The sequence below is a fragment of the Oncorhynchus kisutch genome, linkage group LG9 (genome assembly GCF_002021735.2).
Source record: "Oncorhynchus kisutch isolate 150728-3 linkage group LG9, Okis_V2, whole genome shotgun sequence".
Taxonomy (NCBI): domain Eukaryota; kingdom Metazoa; phylum Chordata; class Actinopteri; order Salmoniformes; family Salmonidae; genus Oncorhynchus; species Oncorhynchus kisutch.
Genome location: NC_034182.2, coordinates 35,230,579 through 35,247,171, shown reverse-complemented (window position 1 = coordinate 35,247,171; position 16,593 = coordinate 35,230,579). Strand labels below are relative to the sequence as shown.

Genomic DNA, 16,593 nt, shown 5'->3' with positions numbered 1-16,593 from the left:
CACACATCTGGCCCCTGGGTGTGCGTGTCGCTGCGTGAATGCCGCTACTGTCTCTTTAAATTTACCCAGGAGCCCCTTAAGGAGCCCCAGGGGCCCCAAGCTCGGCTCCCCACCCTAAAGACAAGCAGAGCCTTAAAATACAAACAAGAGGCCGCTATAGCTCATCATGGACAGGAGAGGCTCACACCCGAAGAAGGATATAAAACCGACCAAATATCGTGGCGATATATGAAAAGTTAACTTTGCTCCAGGTTGAGTGCGTGGGGGGACGAGGGGCACCCAAAAAGCGATGTGTCCGTTCGTGGTCTAGATAGCTTGCAAAACGCGTGCTGAACGATTCTCTAAAAATACAGTTCCTACCTGGTCTATCAGAGCGAATTGAAAACATTAGTAAATAGTGTAACGTTGCAGAGTAATGGAAGAGAAAGAGACCGGGGAGAGCGAGCCTGTGGTCCTTCCGTGTGCTGAGCAGGCAGATTCTCTCTCATTAATAATAAGCGGAGAGGAGGAAGCGACGCAAGAGCAAAGTGACTTGGGACACTGTTCAGGAGGTAAAGACTGTAATGTTTTGTTTCGAGAGTACGGAGACTCGACCCTTAGTCTGCTCTCCACCCTTTGTCACAGTTAATCTGTGTGACGGACAATGCCATCTAGCAGCATGGCCCTCTTGTCTCAGTGGCTCCACTATAAACAAAGGCAAAATACCATGCTGGTTGCTTGCTGTGATGCACAGTCGCCACCCAGCGGAAACTAGCGGCGGCTAACTCGTCTAAATGGAGTCGCTGCCCGGTTTCTGATGGCGGGGGTTCCGTGCGAAAATATAATATTTTCCACAGATTAACGATTTTATTATGATCCCCAATTATTGTGTCTGCTTATTTCTAACGGAATACATATATCTGGTAATGTCGGGGTATGTGATAGAGCCATCTGAGAAATATAAATATAATTATACGTTATAGAGCTTTGAAATGTACTGCTTCATTACCAGGAATAACCTATAGCTATTGCATGTGAATCTCTTAACTCTTTCTCTCACACACTCTCTCTTTCCTAGAGAAGGACGGTCTGACCAATGGCCAGGTGGGCGATGATGACGAGGAAGAGATGGTGACCCCCCTTTGGTCCCCGGGCACCAGCTACTGGAGTGTCACCGAGGGTCCGGACTCCCCCTTCCTCCTTTCTCCCATCCCGGGCCCCTCTGGACGCAAAGAGAAGGTCCAATGCGCCTCCCGACCCGGCCTCAGCCGCATCCCGGGCAGGGATCATCGGCGCTATTACCACGAGTACTGGCGCAGCGAGTTCCTGATGGACTTTGACCCCCGTCGCCACGGCATGATCTGCATGGTGTGTGGGAGCTCGCTGGCCACCCTCAAACTCAGTACCATCAAGAGGCATATTAGACAGAAGCACCCGGACTCTCTGCTGTGGAGCGCGGCCGACAAGGAGGTGATCCGCTCGGGCTGGGAAAGCCACCTGAGTCTGGAGGGGGGCCAGAGGCTGTACTGTCCGGCCGGAGGGGTGGCCACCATCTCCCAGGGACAGGAGGAGGAGCTGCTGGACTGTGCTCGCCATTCCACTGGTGGGTGGGGGTTTCTGGAGACTGGGATGGAATAAAATGTCATGGCCTAGTTTGATGACAAGAGTTTCAGGATCTTGCACTTGGTGGCAGTATGAGCATGTCTGTTAAGTGTTTATGTTATACAGTCATGCTCATACGGCCAAGATCCACTTTTACAGTCGTGTACGAGGGTGATGTCATTGTGCAGTGGCTTTATGTAGTCGTAAGAAAAAAGGCTGCTCTTGTACCAATGATCTTAACCTGAATTGTCTTTTTACAGATGGTTATGTATTACATTTTTATGTGATTGTCAAACTATATTTTTTGATTTACGTTAACATTTAAACTGCATATCCCCTCTCCACTTTACCTCTCATAGGAAAACCTGGTGGTATGGTGTCCCCCAAACTCCAGCCCCGGTCTCCGACCCCATCACCCCCTCCCTCAGTCCCCCTCCAGCAGGAAGAGCTCCCCGGGCCCTCTGCCAAGACCCTGGAGCGCTACCTGAACGACTCGCTCCACGCCTGGTTCCGACAGGAGTTCCTCATGGAGTACCAGGCGGAGGAGGGCAGGCTGGTGTGCATGGTGTGCGGCCGCCCGCTGCCCTCGCTCCACCTGGACCACATCAAGAGCCACGTGCTTGACATCCACCCCCAGTCGCTGGTCTACAGCTCGGAGGAGAAGCACTGCATCCTGCAGACCTGGGCCCAGACACATGGTGAGACTGAGGGAGATAGGACGTGGGGGTGGTACCAGGACCGGGAAGGGAGCTGTGGCTTCTGTAACTGTGGCTTCCTCTTTGTCATTGTTATGATCAAGGGCATTGATGAAGGCCGAAACGTCAAGATTTTAATAGTTGCTTGAATAAAATGTGTTTTTAATGGTGAGCTAGCATTGCAGCCTTTTCATTTCAGTCACTGTGGCTTTAGGATGTTTTATCAGCTTCTGTATGCGTGTGTTTTGAAGTGAGTAGGACTGATTTTATTTTTGTTACATTTGTATGTCTCTGTGTACAAAGGTTAACCAGTTACATAGATTTGTTCTGCAGCACTGATCTAAAATGGCTTTTGTTCTGATAACAATTGATATGCTGATTAATAGCCATTTATATCCTTGAATACACACTGAGCATACCAAACATTAGGAACCTCTTCCTCATATGGAGCGGCAGGTAGCCTAGTGGTTAAAGAGTTGGACTTGTAACCGAAAAGTTGCAAGATCGAATCCCCGAGCTGACAAGGTAAAAATCTGCCATCCTGCCCATGAAAAAGGCAGTTAACTTTATCTACACTGATTGAAGTGACATCAGTAGGGGATCATAGCTTTCACCTGAATTCACCTGGTCAGTCAAAGTCATGGAAAGAGCAGGTGTACTTAATGTTTTGTATTCTCAGTGTTTATATCCCTTACTAAACTCTCATTCCTCAACCCCACCCCATCCCTCCATATCAGAATCCGACCCTCTAAACGACTTCATCAAATCTGAGCCCAACACCAAAGACGAGAGAGATGCTGGGGTGGACTTCTCTGAAGACCTGAAGACAATTCAGATCGGCTCAGACACGTATGCAGAGGACAACGATGAGGCGTTATCCGAGATACAGGACGTGGGTGTTGGCGTTGGTGGAGCTCCAGAGATGACCTCTCCCATACCCCCTCTCCCTCTCCACCAACCCAGGAAGAGGCGTCTCCGTGGGGGCTTCCCCTGGCGGCTGCGCCTGGACTACATGGTGGCCTACGGACCCCAGGGTCGTGGCACCTTCTGCATGGTGTGCTCCCAGGCCCTGCCCATGGCCAAGGTGAGCAGCTTCCGCCGCCACATCCAGGAATGCCACCCTGAGACCACCAGCCTGGCCCGGGAGGAGAGGGATGCCATGGCCGAGGCCTGGACCAAAGAGGCTCCCATGGAAGACAATCCTGCCGTGCAGATGAAAGAAGGTAAACATTCTAAGTTCCAACCAATGTAAAAGACAGACTGTAGCTACTTTCAGAGAAAGAGGAAATACTAAGTGATTCACCAATTGGTTTCTGCCCTCTTACTGACTGACCCCCCCCTCTCCTCCTCCCTCTCTGACAGAAGTAGACCCCAGTGACATTGTCATTCTCCCTGTGGCGAGAGAGATGGCCGACAACAACAACAACCGGACCACCAAGATGGCCACCACCAAGGCCTTAAAGAAGGAGGAGGGGGTCACCACCATGCCTGCCACTCCGGGGCGCCACGGCCACTACCCGGGCAAGGACCAGCGGCGGAACTACCAGGTGCGCTGGAGGATGGAGTTTCTGATGGACTATGACTGCCGGAGACACGGGTTGATCTGTATGGTGTGTGGGGCAACGTTAGCCACTCTCAAAGTCAGCACCATCAAGAGACACATTCAACAGGTTCACCCTCATTCTCTGGTGTATGGCCCAGACGAGAGACAGCAGGCCCTGCTCAGCTACAACCAGACTGCCCTGCACTTCGTCCACTCGGATGACTGTTTCTCCTCACAAGACCACGGACACACGGCACTCGGACAGACGACTGCCGGCCTCTTTGTCCGCTAGGACGAGGGGCGCCAGACATGGTTGTTCTCTATCCACCCCACTTTCCTTCCTTTCCAAGTCTCTCTTTCTCAGGAAGTTAGAAACAAGGCTTGGTAGAGCTCTGTCATGAGTTGTGCAGCGACTGGCACAGTTGGTGATTGTTTCAGCGAGCATACAATATAGCACTTCCTGTCCCAAAAATGTACTAAACCTAGATTTGGGTGTGCAGGTGATTGAATGAGAGGGTGTTTGAGGTGAATTGCTAAAGACAATGAACAACACTTAAAGATGTGATCATCTTTAGTGACTCAATTACATCCCGTTATTTAAAAAGGAAATTCCTTGTTTACAATGAGGTAAATAGGCGTCCTCCAGAGATTTGTCTCATTCTTGAATTAGAAGATCTCATCTTCCATGTCTTCTCCAGTGTCACAGCACTATTGTTACAATGGCCCACAGCTATTTCTGATGATCTTATTAGCAAAACAAAGCTGCACACACAAAAAATCTATGTAAATAGTGTTGAATATTTGAATTATGATTTACTTTTACAAGCACTTTTACACGTGGTTTTTACAAAAAATGTTTGTAATTACGGCCATTTTTTCTACTTCACTGATAAAATGAAACGATGCCACGTGAATGTCATTTTGCATGGGAATTCTGAAGTCATGCATGATTGTGGAGGGATTGCCTTCTACAGCTGAAGCACTTAGTTTGAGAGCATTTTAGCTTTATTTATAGAAGATTTCACATGCAAGGCTTCCATTTCAGTAACTCACATATTACAAGGTTTATGCAACAATGAACAATTAACTACATGAAAAATGGCAACAGCATCAGGAAATAAATCACCAAATTAACCACCTCTGAAATGACCCCCTCACTCGCCCTTATTTCAGTGACCTCTGAAATATCACTCCACCAGGAAAAATAACAACTCAGGGATTGTCTGTTTTCCCATCTGTGCTTGCTTGTTAGCTTGTCAAAATTAGCGCATACATTGGTTGTGATTCATTTGAATTGTTTAACTGTCAACTGTAGTTAAAAGGGTCCTATCGGATTCCAACCACAGTGAAAGTAAAGTTGTCCCGTGCACAGCTGGAACAAACGACAGGCAACAAGAGTGTGAACGACAAACTACACTTACCATGACAACAGTTTACAACCCATGGACTTAACTGTCTCATTCAAAGAACCAAATGGCAGCATTTGTCCAGTTATGTGGAGAGGAAGGGACATCAGTGTTGAATATCACTTCCTCTAACCTAAGCTGCCTGTGTTGCTGACTTCGGCTGTGTGAAAACGTTACTGACTTTCAAATCCTTGCTTTCTCTGTCCTTGTTTCCTCAATTCCTCTCAAAGCGCATTGCAGGTCCGGGGGGGGGGGGGCATCTTCTCTAAAGCGCTTTGAGAGTTGAGGAAACAAGGACGGAGGAAGCAAGGATTTGACAGATGTTTTCAGACACAGCCCTAGTTGACGCAGTGGGCATTTTGGCATACAGGGGATGGGCAAGGAGAGGTGAAATAATTCCATCTTAGCTTGGAGCGGCCACGGAATCAGGTTGTAAGAAGCTTTGTGACTCAGCACTTAAATGTACAAAAATAGGACTTAAATATGGCAAAGTGATTGAATAAGAATACACCTTGTCTATTGCAATGATTTACATGTATGTTTGTGTCAGTGTGTGTATAGGGGGCACGTTAAAAATACCCTTTGGTGGTACTTTGTTAGCTTGGGTGAGGACAAGCAATTATCTTTTTTTTAAGGGACTGATTTCATTGTCTTCCCTCTATTTCTTGTTTCTCGAGTATCCGCCCTGTATTCAACCTGTACATGGCAAAAGGTTGATATGCATTCTGTCCTCAATGAGCCTTGTAATAAAAAGAAGGATCTGAATAATATTGTCTGACTGGTTATCTGGGGAATGTAGAAAACATTTTGGTAAAACTGACTAGTCAACGGTCATTTGTAGACACATCCGGTGATAACCATAAATGAATGCATGCATTAATACCGGATTGGGTTTACCATGGCTATTAAAGAAGGAACTACTTAAAGTTTCTCAACATGCAGGGCTAAAATAAATAGCTACAGTATAATCCTCTGATCAAAACCAGTCATATTACCTTCCATCTGTGCAAACTGGACCCAATCTTATTTTTTTAAATTGTTTTAAATCTTGACTCAAATTTAATCCCAACGATTCAGACATGCTGAAATATTTACTCTTCAAAGTTGTAGAGCAGACCACAGATGGACAAACATCACCCCAAATCTTGTCCTTGACATTTTTTATTAATTTCACTTTGACATCAGTACAGGGATCACAATGTTTAAGCTCCAGAATGTGAACTAGTCATTGATAACTAATCAGATCAGAGACGTTGATTACCAATACAGTCAAAAGCAAAAAAAAGACTGCCAAAGAAAAATAAATTCCTTCAAAATCTCCCCTGAAAAAACCCACTCCTGCAAGAATTAGATTTGTTATAAGATAGAAAGGCAATGTGTCAAGGAAACTTTTTCAAATGTGCATGTAGATTTATCGTATTTTGCACTAAATCAATCAAGACTAAAGTAAGGTCGTCTGCATTATAATCTATTGAAAACATAGGTAGCATTGCCTTCCTTCGATGACAAAGCGCCCCATGAAAATCCTGACTGTCTGGAACACCTATTCGTCGTGAGGTCCTCATCAGGGCTACTGAAGTTTCCTTTCGCCCAGCATCACAAGGACAGTGGTTTACAGACATTGGATACGTTCAACTGTGTGTGGGTGAATGTGTGAGTGAAAAAACCCCCATCTAGAACAAAAGTCCAATAGTGTGAGTTAATGAGTGGAGGGTTGAGTAAGCCTTTACTCTATTGAAGCAAGTAGTGTGTCCAGTGACTTGGGATTAACTGTCACGGAGTTGGATATACATACATACACAAGGAAACCAACAAACTTTGCGAGGCAGTGTGACCACTGACAACATTGGGGCCCAATATGAAACACTGGTTTGCATGCATGAAAAGAAGTGTTCCATCAATGTTGCAGGGTAACGTTCAGCAGATAAGACATTTGAGTAGTGATGAGAGGCAATGTGAGAACGCTCATTGTAGAGAGAACGCTCAAGTTGTTACAACAGTAGTCGTTTAGCTTTAGTGCGAAATGTAGAGGGATTGCTCTGAAAATGACGCGCAAACTTAGTTTGGGCACAATGTCTATGATTATTAACAATCACAGTAGGAGCTAGAACCGGCCATTTTATTTTTCCCCCCATCTACAAATTGCTTTTAAAATCCCTTTCGAAAACACTTTGCCATCACAGAAACGTAGCCGTAGCCTTAAAATAGTTGACCACAGTTTTTATTGAAATCAAAACTATTTAAGCAATCAAATAATTATCTGAACAAAACAAATTATATGATCCAGCCTATATATAAAGTGTGAAAATGTGTTTCCAGCTTATGCAATGACATTCACATCATGGCATTCAAATAAAAAACAAATACATTGCATTTGAGGCTGCTGAGAGGAAAATGGCACAGCGCAAATGGAATGGCCTCAAACACCTGAAACACCTGCTTGATGCATTTGAATCTGCTCCAGTCATTACCACAAGCCCGTCCTCCCCAATTAAGATGTCACCAACCTCCTGTGACTACAACACCCACCAGACCTCTTCTTGAACCCATAATTTTGTTTATACTGCTAACTACCTTCCAAAAAGCGAACAGTCTTTGAACCCATATCCAACCGTTTTCCAAGAGGCCTCACTGGAGAAGTCAAGCAGTTATGAAGCTCCATGAAGAGACTATGGAGCATTTTACAGAGCTAAAAAAAGGGAGTCTAGAGCAGCAATCCTATAAGTAATAATCATGTGAGACTTTGACATTGATGACTTGAACATTTAAAAAAACGAGTTACGGCTGCTGTAAGAGGGAGTTCCCCTTTTCTAAAAAGCAGCGCCAACTCGGTTCACACAGCAGATAAAGACAGAGCCTGTTGGATACATTTGGTAAAATGTGACTACAAATCAAAATGGCGTGAACTACACCAAAAGTATCACAGCTGGTTCAGTGTTCCAATCCTTTTATTTCAACCTGCTCATGGGATTTGAAGTTCAGTGCATTGCAGAAACGTTATACATACAAGCCTTTAAGGTGAAGAAAACAACTCCATAACAGGCCAATCAGTAACAGTGAAATCCCAGTACCAGGTTCAAAACAACTTTTTGTTTTTGTTTATCCATATAAACTGCCACACAGAGAGAAGGAAAAAGACTAGCCACAAATTACACCCAAAAGTTTATTTATCAGTTAGCTCTTTTTTTAAACTTTTTATTTTATTTTACTTATGTTCAGTGAAAGGCATAGTTAAAAAGTACAGACATCTGCTTTTTTGCGAAACAAACACTGGTCCTAACTCATTAATGATGCTCCCTACACCCTCCCAACTTTACACTACAATACCAGGTCATTGATTCAGTCTAGTTCACTTGACCCAGGTGTTATGCTGAAGCGTTACATCACTTCCTCCCGTTAGAGACGCGTTTCCTGCCGGCGCAGTAGGCACCATTCTTTCTAAATTCTTGTAGTTAAGCTGAGCGGTTTACATTGAATATTGAGTAGCATTTTAGATGTTTTTTCTACCTAGCTGGTTCAGTGCAGATGGTAGGTGGGAGGGAGACAGTAGGGAAAGAGAAGGGAGAGGGGGAGGGAAAGGGGTTTAAGATGGGATAAATGTGATGAGGATGGTGATTAAGATGTATGAGGGTCAATCATTCAGCTTTTGTACGCTTGATGGCTCCAGGGAGTTTCTCTTGCAGCCTGGAAGAGAAAAGATAGCCAAAATAAAAACCATCAGAATATACCAATGATCACATGACAGCACTGACACTAAATTTAGGTAGATTGAACTCCGACATCCTGTTGACAGAGAAGAGTACATTGAAACAGTCTTGGTTGGGACCACTTACTTGGCCATTGTGGTGTTGACTTGAGTACGTGCGATTTCCATGTAGTGATCAATCTGGGTCTGGGGAAGAACGAGAGGAAGGCAACTGAGTTTTATAGTCATTTACAGTCGTCACTCAAAACAGACCTGATCTATAAAACAATGTATTTTTGTGCAAACAAAATTATAACTGGTTCGAGCCAAAAATGCTAATAGGCTGACAGCCGTGGTATATCAGACCGTATACCACAGGTATGACAAAAACATGTATTTATACTGCTCTAATTACATTGGTAATCAGTTTATAATAGCAATAAGACACCTCGGAGGTATGTGGTATATGGCCAATATACCACGGATCAGGGCTGTAAGCAGACACTCCACGTTGCGTCATGCATAACAGCCCTTAGCCGTGGTATATTGGCCACATACCACACCTCATGACGTTGCCCTCTTTGGATACAGCAAGCCCCATCCCCCTCTCCCCGTCTCCGACACCCAGGCTGCTGTGGTCAGAGAGCGTTACATCACTTCCTCCCGTTAGAGACGCGTTTCCTGCCGGCGCAGTAGGCACCATTCTTTCTAAATAAGTAAGTTCCTGGAGGAGATTTATTTATTTTAAATTTTAGACGCTCTCCTCATGGCCACAGTATAGAGACAGAAAGGAATTTCTTCCACCTCACAGAACTTAAGGGCCGAACAACATTTATGTTCTGGAGAAGGTATACAAGATCGTTGAAGAATCCAGCTACGAACTGGTCCGTTTGGTACAATTTTGTGAAACTCATGGAAGACAATACGGCCACATTACCATAACGCTGTTTATATAATTATTATTATCTAATTGTTGAAAAGATGAATGAGTCAGGATGATGCCGTTTGTGAAATTGTGTAATGTGATTTTGTACTGTTTAAATGAAGGAAACTCCAATTCCCTTGAGTTAAACTAAAATCAGAGGACCGCCCATGAGCACAGTTATGGTCAGGCATCCTGGGACAGGCCCTTTTCTCCTCTCCCGAATAAAACCCCCACTTTGAGAATTTCTCAACAGACCATGTTGCTCTCAATTACGAGAGGACAAAGGTTGCAGACCAGAATGCTGAATCTTACCCATCCCACGTGTTTAAACTCAGACAATCGATACCGACAGAATAAGAACAAGTCTGATATTAATTACTAGTCTGCAGCTAGGAATTCGTTATCATTGAACGCCAAGACAGCCAACCGCCGAAACATCTATTCTATAACGACATGAATGAATGTCACTCTGAACTACCCATTCTGAGAAAGAGAGAGGACGGACAGACTCTCCAACAGAAACAAACTTTTCAACAGAGGCCCGACGACACACTGAGCGTAAATATATATATTGATTGCAATTATTCCCGAATGAGTGAGTGTTCATGTGCAAAGGATTAGCATTTCAATTGTTATAATTATCAACTCTGTAGTGACTTCTCATCTGACCCCCACTCCCCTTTTGTCGAACAAGCCGCCATGCCGGTTTAGACCACTAGGGCACATTCTCCTATCATTTATTGAAACCATATTTACTTTGTTTGTGTGTGTGTGCACTTCTGTGATTGTGTAGTTAGTTAATAAATCAATTATTTAAGACAATTGATGTATGGATGACTCATAGTGAAGACTGGGTTAGTGCAGATAACCAACAATTTACGGCGTTTGGAATGAGACTAACGTGAGGTAAAGAAGAATTCATTAATCAGAAGACTATTGATCAGATATGAAAATATCTGAATAATTATATTAGGAAAATTATAAATTTGTAATCTGAATATTTTCTTTGGTACCCCGACTTCCTAGTTAATTATAGTTAAATGATTAATCAGTTTAATCACGTAATAATTACAGTCATTTAATAAAGATTAATCTTCAGTTTAATGATGCCAAAGACACGACACCTCCTTGTGTCTTATTGCGTAATTAGAAGTCAAGAGCTGAAAACACATCTAGTCAGATAACAACCGTAATACTGTAAGTAATGTTATGGTTACTTTGCACACTATGTGTTTAGAAGAGTAAAATGCTGTCCTTAAATGTTATTTGTCACATGCGCCGAATACAACAGGTATTAACCAACAATGCTGTTAAGAAAATCCCCATGCTTGGACCATGTTAGTTTATTGGTGATGTGGGCGTCAAGGAACTTGAAGCGCTCCACCTCAGCCCCGGTGAAAATGGGGGCATGCTCGGTCCTCCTTTTCCTGTAGTCCACAATCTCATTTGTCTTGATCACGTTGAGGCAGAGGCTGTTGTCCTGGCACCACACTGCCAAGTTTCTGACCTCCTCCCTATAGGCTGTCCGTCGTTGTCGGATATGAGGCCTACCACTGTTGTGTCGTCAGCAAACTTAATGACTGTGTTGGATCGTGCCTGGCCGTGCAGTCACGAGTAAGAAGGGAGTATAGGAGGGGACTGATCACGCACCAGAGGGGCCCAAGTGTTGAGGATCAGCATGGCAGATGTGCCGTTACCGACCCTCACTACCAGAGGGCGGCTCGTCAGGAAGTCAGGGTCCAGTTGCAGAGGGAGGTTTTTAGTCCCAGGGTCCTTAGCTTAGTGATTAGCTTTGAGGGCACTATGGTGCTGAACGCTGAGCTGTAGTCAATGAATTGCATTCTCACATAGGTGTTCCCTTTGTCCAGGTGGGAAAGGGCAGTGTGGAGTGTAATAGACATTGCATCATTTGAGGAGCTGTTGGGGTGGTAAGCAAATTGGAATGAGTCTAGGGTTTCTGGGATAATGGTGTGGATGTGAGCCATGACCAGCCTTTCAAAGCATTTTATGGATACAGACGTGAGTGCTACGGGTCGGTAGTCATTTAGGCAGGTTACCTTAACTGTTCTTGGGCACAGGGACTATGGTGGTCTACTTAAAATATGTAGGCATTACAGATTCGGACCAGGAGAAGTTGAAAATGTCAGTGAAGACACTTGCTAGTTGGTCAGCGCATGCTCGGAGTACAAGTCCTGGTAATCCGTCTGGCCCAGTGGCCTTATGAATGTTGCCCTGTTTGAAGGCCTTACTCACATCGGATGCAGAGAGCGTGATCACCTGGCTGTGCTGCTGCTCCAGTTTCAACTGTTCTGCTGTGATTATTATTATTCGACCATGCTGGTCATTTATGAACATTTTCTAGGCCATGTTCTGTTATAATCTCCACCCGGCACAGCCAGAAGAGGACTGGCCACCCCACATAGCCTGGTTCCTCTCTAGGTTTCTTCCTAGGTTTTGGCCTTTCTAGGGAGTTTTTCCTAGCCACCGTGCTTCTACTCCTGCATTGCTTGCTGTTTGGGGTTTTAGGCTGGGTTTCTGTACAGCACTTTGAGATATCAGCTGATGTAAGAAGGGCTATATAAATAAATTAGATTTGATCACAGTCGTCCGGAACAGCTGATGCTCTCATGCATGTTTCAGTGTCATTTGCCTTGAAGCGAGCATAGAAACTATTTAGCTCGTGTCACTGGGCAGCTCTCGCCTGCTTCTCTTTGTAGTCTAATAGTTTGCAATCCCTTCCAAATCTGACGAGCGTCGGAGCCGGTGTAGTACGATTCGATCTTAGTCCTGTATTGACGCTTTGCCTGTTTGATGGTTCGTCGGAGGGCATAGCGAGATTTCTTATCAGCTTGCGGGTTAGAGTCCCGCTCCTTGAAAGCGGCAGCTCTAGCCTTTAGCTCAAGTGCAAATGTTGCCTGTAATCCATGGCTGCTGGTTGGGTTATGTACATACAGTCAATGTTGGGACAAAGTCCTCGATGCACTTATTGTTAAAGCCAGTGACTGATGTGGTGTACTCCTCAATGACATCGGAAGAATCCCGGAACATATTCCAGTCTGTGCTAGCAAAACAGTCCTGAAATTTAGCATCTGCTTCATCTGATCACTTTTTAAAAATGATATAGACCAAGTCACCGGTGTTTCCTGCTTCAATTTTTGCTTGTAAGCAGCTATCAGGAGGATAGAGTTCTGGTCAGATTTGTCAAACGGAGGGTGAGGGAGAGCTTTGTACACATCTCTGTGTGGAGTAAAGGGAGTCTAGAATTTTTTGCCCCCCTGGTTGCACATTTAACATGCTGATAGAAATGAGGTAAAACTGATTAAAGTTTCCCTGCATTTAAGTCCCCGGGCACTAGGAGTGCAGTCTCTGGATGAGCGTTTTCCTGTTTGCGTATGGTGGAATACAACTCATTGAGTGCAGTTTTAGTGCCAACTTCGGTCTGTGGTGGTATGTAGACAACTACGAAAAATATAGGCCTCATTTATGTAAATACAGGCTCATTATGTAAAGGGAATAACTTTATTTAACCGGACACTGAAAGCCATCTTGTCACTGACAGTAAAACGGACTGACAGTAAAACGGACTGCATGTCGAATCAGCCTTGTGCTATTAAACGCTGATAAGGACACAAACAGCCCAACGACTCATAAAGAGGCTGATCATTCGGTGAGGTCACACCCAGTGGAACTAGTTGGTGCCTGCCAAAGGATGACGCTGTCATAATTGTCATCAATGCTCATGGGACAATCCAGAACCATATATAGGTCTAGCTCAAGGTACATTGTTTCACCAGCATGACTCCAGTCTACCTAGCTCTAAGGAATGGAATCATTTAAAAAAAGTTCTACTTCTATGATGTCACAAGACAAAAAAGGTCAAGGGTCAGACTCACCTTGTTCTTCTCATAGAAGGGGGGTATGGCAAAGAGGAGGATGTCAGCTGGAGGAGAGCAAAAAAAAATGAATATTGAAATGACAGTGGAATAACACAGGAAACAATCAGCAGCTGACCTCTAAAGGCACACAGGCCTTTATAAAAAAAGTTAGTCTATCACAATAATAACGATAATAATAATAATAATGTTGATTTCAGGGATGTAGACAGTGGAAACCATTTTACCTGTAAGACATCCCCTGACAAAAACAACCAATTAGGCTTTACCACCCAGGAAACTGGGATGGTGTCAGATGCCATTAAACGAGTTCGGTGTCGTTTGAAAAAGCAGCAGGCCATTGGGTAGTGCTGATCAAACGAGCCAAATCGTATGAAGCCACAGTCTTTGCCGCCAGTGACCTCAGACCGTATCATCCATTTTGTCTAGGAAAAGGTCACGGTGTCGCTGGACTTAATGAGCGTGACATGCTTACAAGACCCACAGGGAGTTATTGTCTCACTGCAATTGTCTAGTGCTTCTATTCTAAGCAATGCTGTTCAGTTTACCACAATGCTAAGCATTTTAGTGACAGAATTGCACAGTCAAAAATTGGGTGGACTTGGTCTTAATTGGTCCATTGAGACTGAACTAACCTTTCAAAAAACAAAACATTTATAACATTGTTAAAATGGAAAATGTTGAGATACATTAATTCTAGCACATTCTATGACCTTTGACCCCATTTACAGTGTGTCCAGTTGGTTTAAAACATGCATGAAACATAGGATACTAAACAACCTTAGTACTACACCTAGCGACCTCACCAAGAGATTTTAGCCTTTTGGTATTGTAGCCAACGGCGGAGGCAAGGAATAGAGCCCAGGTCGCTGGCGTGAAAAGAAAAACACCCTATGCACCGTGCCACTTGCTGGGAATTCTAACGTGGCCCCGATTTTTATTTTAGGATCCCCAATAGCCGACACCAATGGCGACAGCTAGTCATACTGGGGTCCGACAATGAAAAAAATGAAAAAGATTTTACAAGTTACATACATTAACATGCAGTGTTTGTGCATTTAGCAGTTACACAGATAGTGCATGTGGAAAGTATTCAGAACCCTCAATAGAACCCTTCTCCACTTTGTTACGTTAGCCTTATTCTAAAATGGATTAAATATCACATTTACAGTTGAAGTCGGAAGTTTACATACACCTTAGCCAAATATACTTAAAACACAATTTTCACAAGTCCTGACATTTAATCCTAGTAAACATTCCCTGTCTTTGGTCAGTTAGGATTACCACTTTATTTTAAGAATGTGAAATGTCAGAATAATAGTAGAGATTTTAGCTTTTATTTCTTTCATCACATTCCCAGTGGGTCAGAAGTTTGCATACACTCAATTAGTATTTGGTAGCATAGCCTTTAAATTGTTTAACTTGGGTCAAATGTTTTGGGTAGCCTTCCACAATACGTTGGGTGAATTTTGGCCCATTCCTACTGACAGAGCTGGTGTAACCGAGTCAGGTTTGTAGGCCTCCTTGCTCGCACACGCTTTCTTCAGTTCTTCCCACACATTTTCTATAGGATTGAGGTCAGGGCTTTGTGATGGCCACTCCAAAACCTTGGCTTTGTTGTCCTTAAGCCATTTTGCCACAACTTTGGAAGTATGCTTGGGGTCATTGTCCATTTGGAAGACCTGCAACCAAGCTTGAACTTCCTGACTGATGTCTTGAGATGTTGCTTCAATATTTCCACATACCTTTCCTCCTTCATGATGCCATCTATTTTGTGAAGTGCACCAGTCCCTCCTGCAGCAAAGAACCCCCACAACATGATGCTGCCACCCCCGTGCTTCACAGTTGGGATGGCGGTTTTGGAGCAGTGGCTTCTTCCTTGCTGAGCGGCCTTTCAGGTTATGTCGATATAGGACTCGTTTTACTGTGGATATAGATACTTTTGTACCTGTTTCCTCCAGCATCTTCACAAGGTCCTTTGCTGTTGTTCTGGGATTGATTTGCACTTTTTGCACCAACATACGTTTGTCTCTAGGAGACAGAATGCATCTCCTTCCTGAGCAGTATGACGGCTGCGTGGTCCCATGGTGTTTATACTTGCGTACTATTGTTTGTACAGATGAACGTTGTACCTTCAGGCTTTTGGAAATTGCTCCCAAGGATGAAAAATTCTGAGGTCATGGCTGATTTCTTTTGATTTTCCTATGATATCAAGCAAAGAGGCACCGGGTTTGAAGGTAGGCTTTGAAATACATCCACACCTCCAATTCACTAAAATTATGTCAATTAGCCCATTAGAAGCTTCTAAAGCCATGACATCATTTTCTGGAATTTTCCAAGCTGTTTAAAGGCACAGTCAACTTAGTGTATGTAAACTTCTGACCCACTGGAATTGTGATACAGTGAATTATAAGTGAAATAATCTGTCTGTAAACAATTTTTTGAAAAATTACTAGTGTCTTTCAGAAAGTAGATGTCCTCCTTGCCAAAACTATAGTTTGTTAACAAGAAATTTGTGGAGTGGTTGAAAAACTAGTTATATTGACTCCAACCTAAGAGTATGTAAACTTCCGACTTCAACTGTACATAAGTATTTCAGACCCTTTACTCAGTACTTGGTTGAAGCATATTTGGTAGCAATTACAACATTGAGTCTTCTTGGGTATGACGCTACAAGCTTGGCACACCTGTATTTTTGAGAGTTTCTCCCATTCTTCTCTGCAGATCCTCTCAAGCTCTGTCAGGTTGTATGGGGAGCGTCGCAGCACAGCTATTTTCAGGTCTCTCCTGAAACGTTCAAGCGGGTTCAAGTCCGGGCTCTGGCTGGGCCACTCAAGGACATTCAGAGACTTGTCCCGATGCGCC

The 16,593-nt window shown here is 44.0% G+C and overlaps 2 protein-coding genes across 4 annotated transcripts in view; one reads left to right on the top strand and one right to left on the bottom strand.

Moving 5' to 3' along the window:
- Positions 1–79: 79 nt before the first annotated feature.
- Positions 80–5,990, top strand: LOC109897109 (uncharacterized protein C11orf95). Its single transcript, XM_020491656.2, has 5 exons — positions 80–551; positions 1,058–1,582; positions 1,941–2,279; positions 3,014–3,499; positions 3,639–5,990. Exons 1-5 carry the CDS (start codon positions 416–418, stop codon positions 4,109–4,111), a joined length of 1,959 nt encoding a protein of 652 aa, XP_020347245.1. The 5' UTR covers positions 80–415; the 3' UTR covers positions 4,112–5,990.
- A 378-nt stretch (positions 5,991–6,368) lies between these two features.
- LOC109897110 (reticulon-3-A) overlaps positions 6,369–16,593 on the bottom strand; it is a 34,207-nt gene continuing 23,982 nt past the window's right edge. For 2 of the 3 annotated variants that reach the window (XM_020491658.2, XM_020491657.2), the window contains 3 exons: positions 13,729–13,775; positions 9,059–9,117; positions 7,431–8,909 (listed from right to left, as the gene is read on the bottom strand). In XM_020491658.2, coding sequence (XP_020347247.1) covers positions 8,861–8,909; positions 9,059–9,117; positions 13,729–13,775 — 155 coding nt within the window. In that variant the 3' untranslated portion in view covers positions 7,431–8,860. Of the gene's footprint in view, positions 8,910–9,058; positions 9,118–13,728; positions 13,776–16,593 lie in introns of all 3 variants that reach the window. The other variant, XM_031832487.1, reaches the window with a different exon arrangement.

Excerpts from the sequence above, each read along its gene's own strand:
- LOC109897109 (XM_020491656.2), top strand. The coding sequence starts at position 416 with ATGGAAGAGAAAGAGACCGGGGAGAGCGAGCCTGTGGTCCTTCCGTGT. Across the intron at positions 552-1,057 it reads CTTGGGACACTGTTCAGGAG|AGAAGGACGGTCTGACCAAT; the intron begins GTAAAGACTGTA and ends TCTCTTTCCTAG. Across the intron at positions 2,280-3,013 it reads GACCTGGGCCCAGACACATG|AATCCGACCCTCTAAACGAC; the intron begins GTGAGACTGAGG and ends CCTCCATATCAG.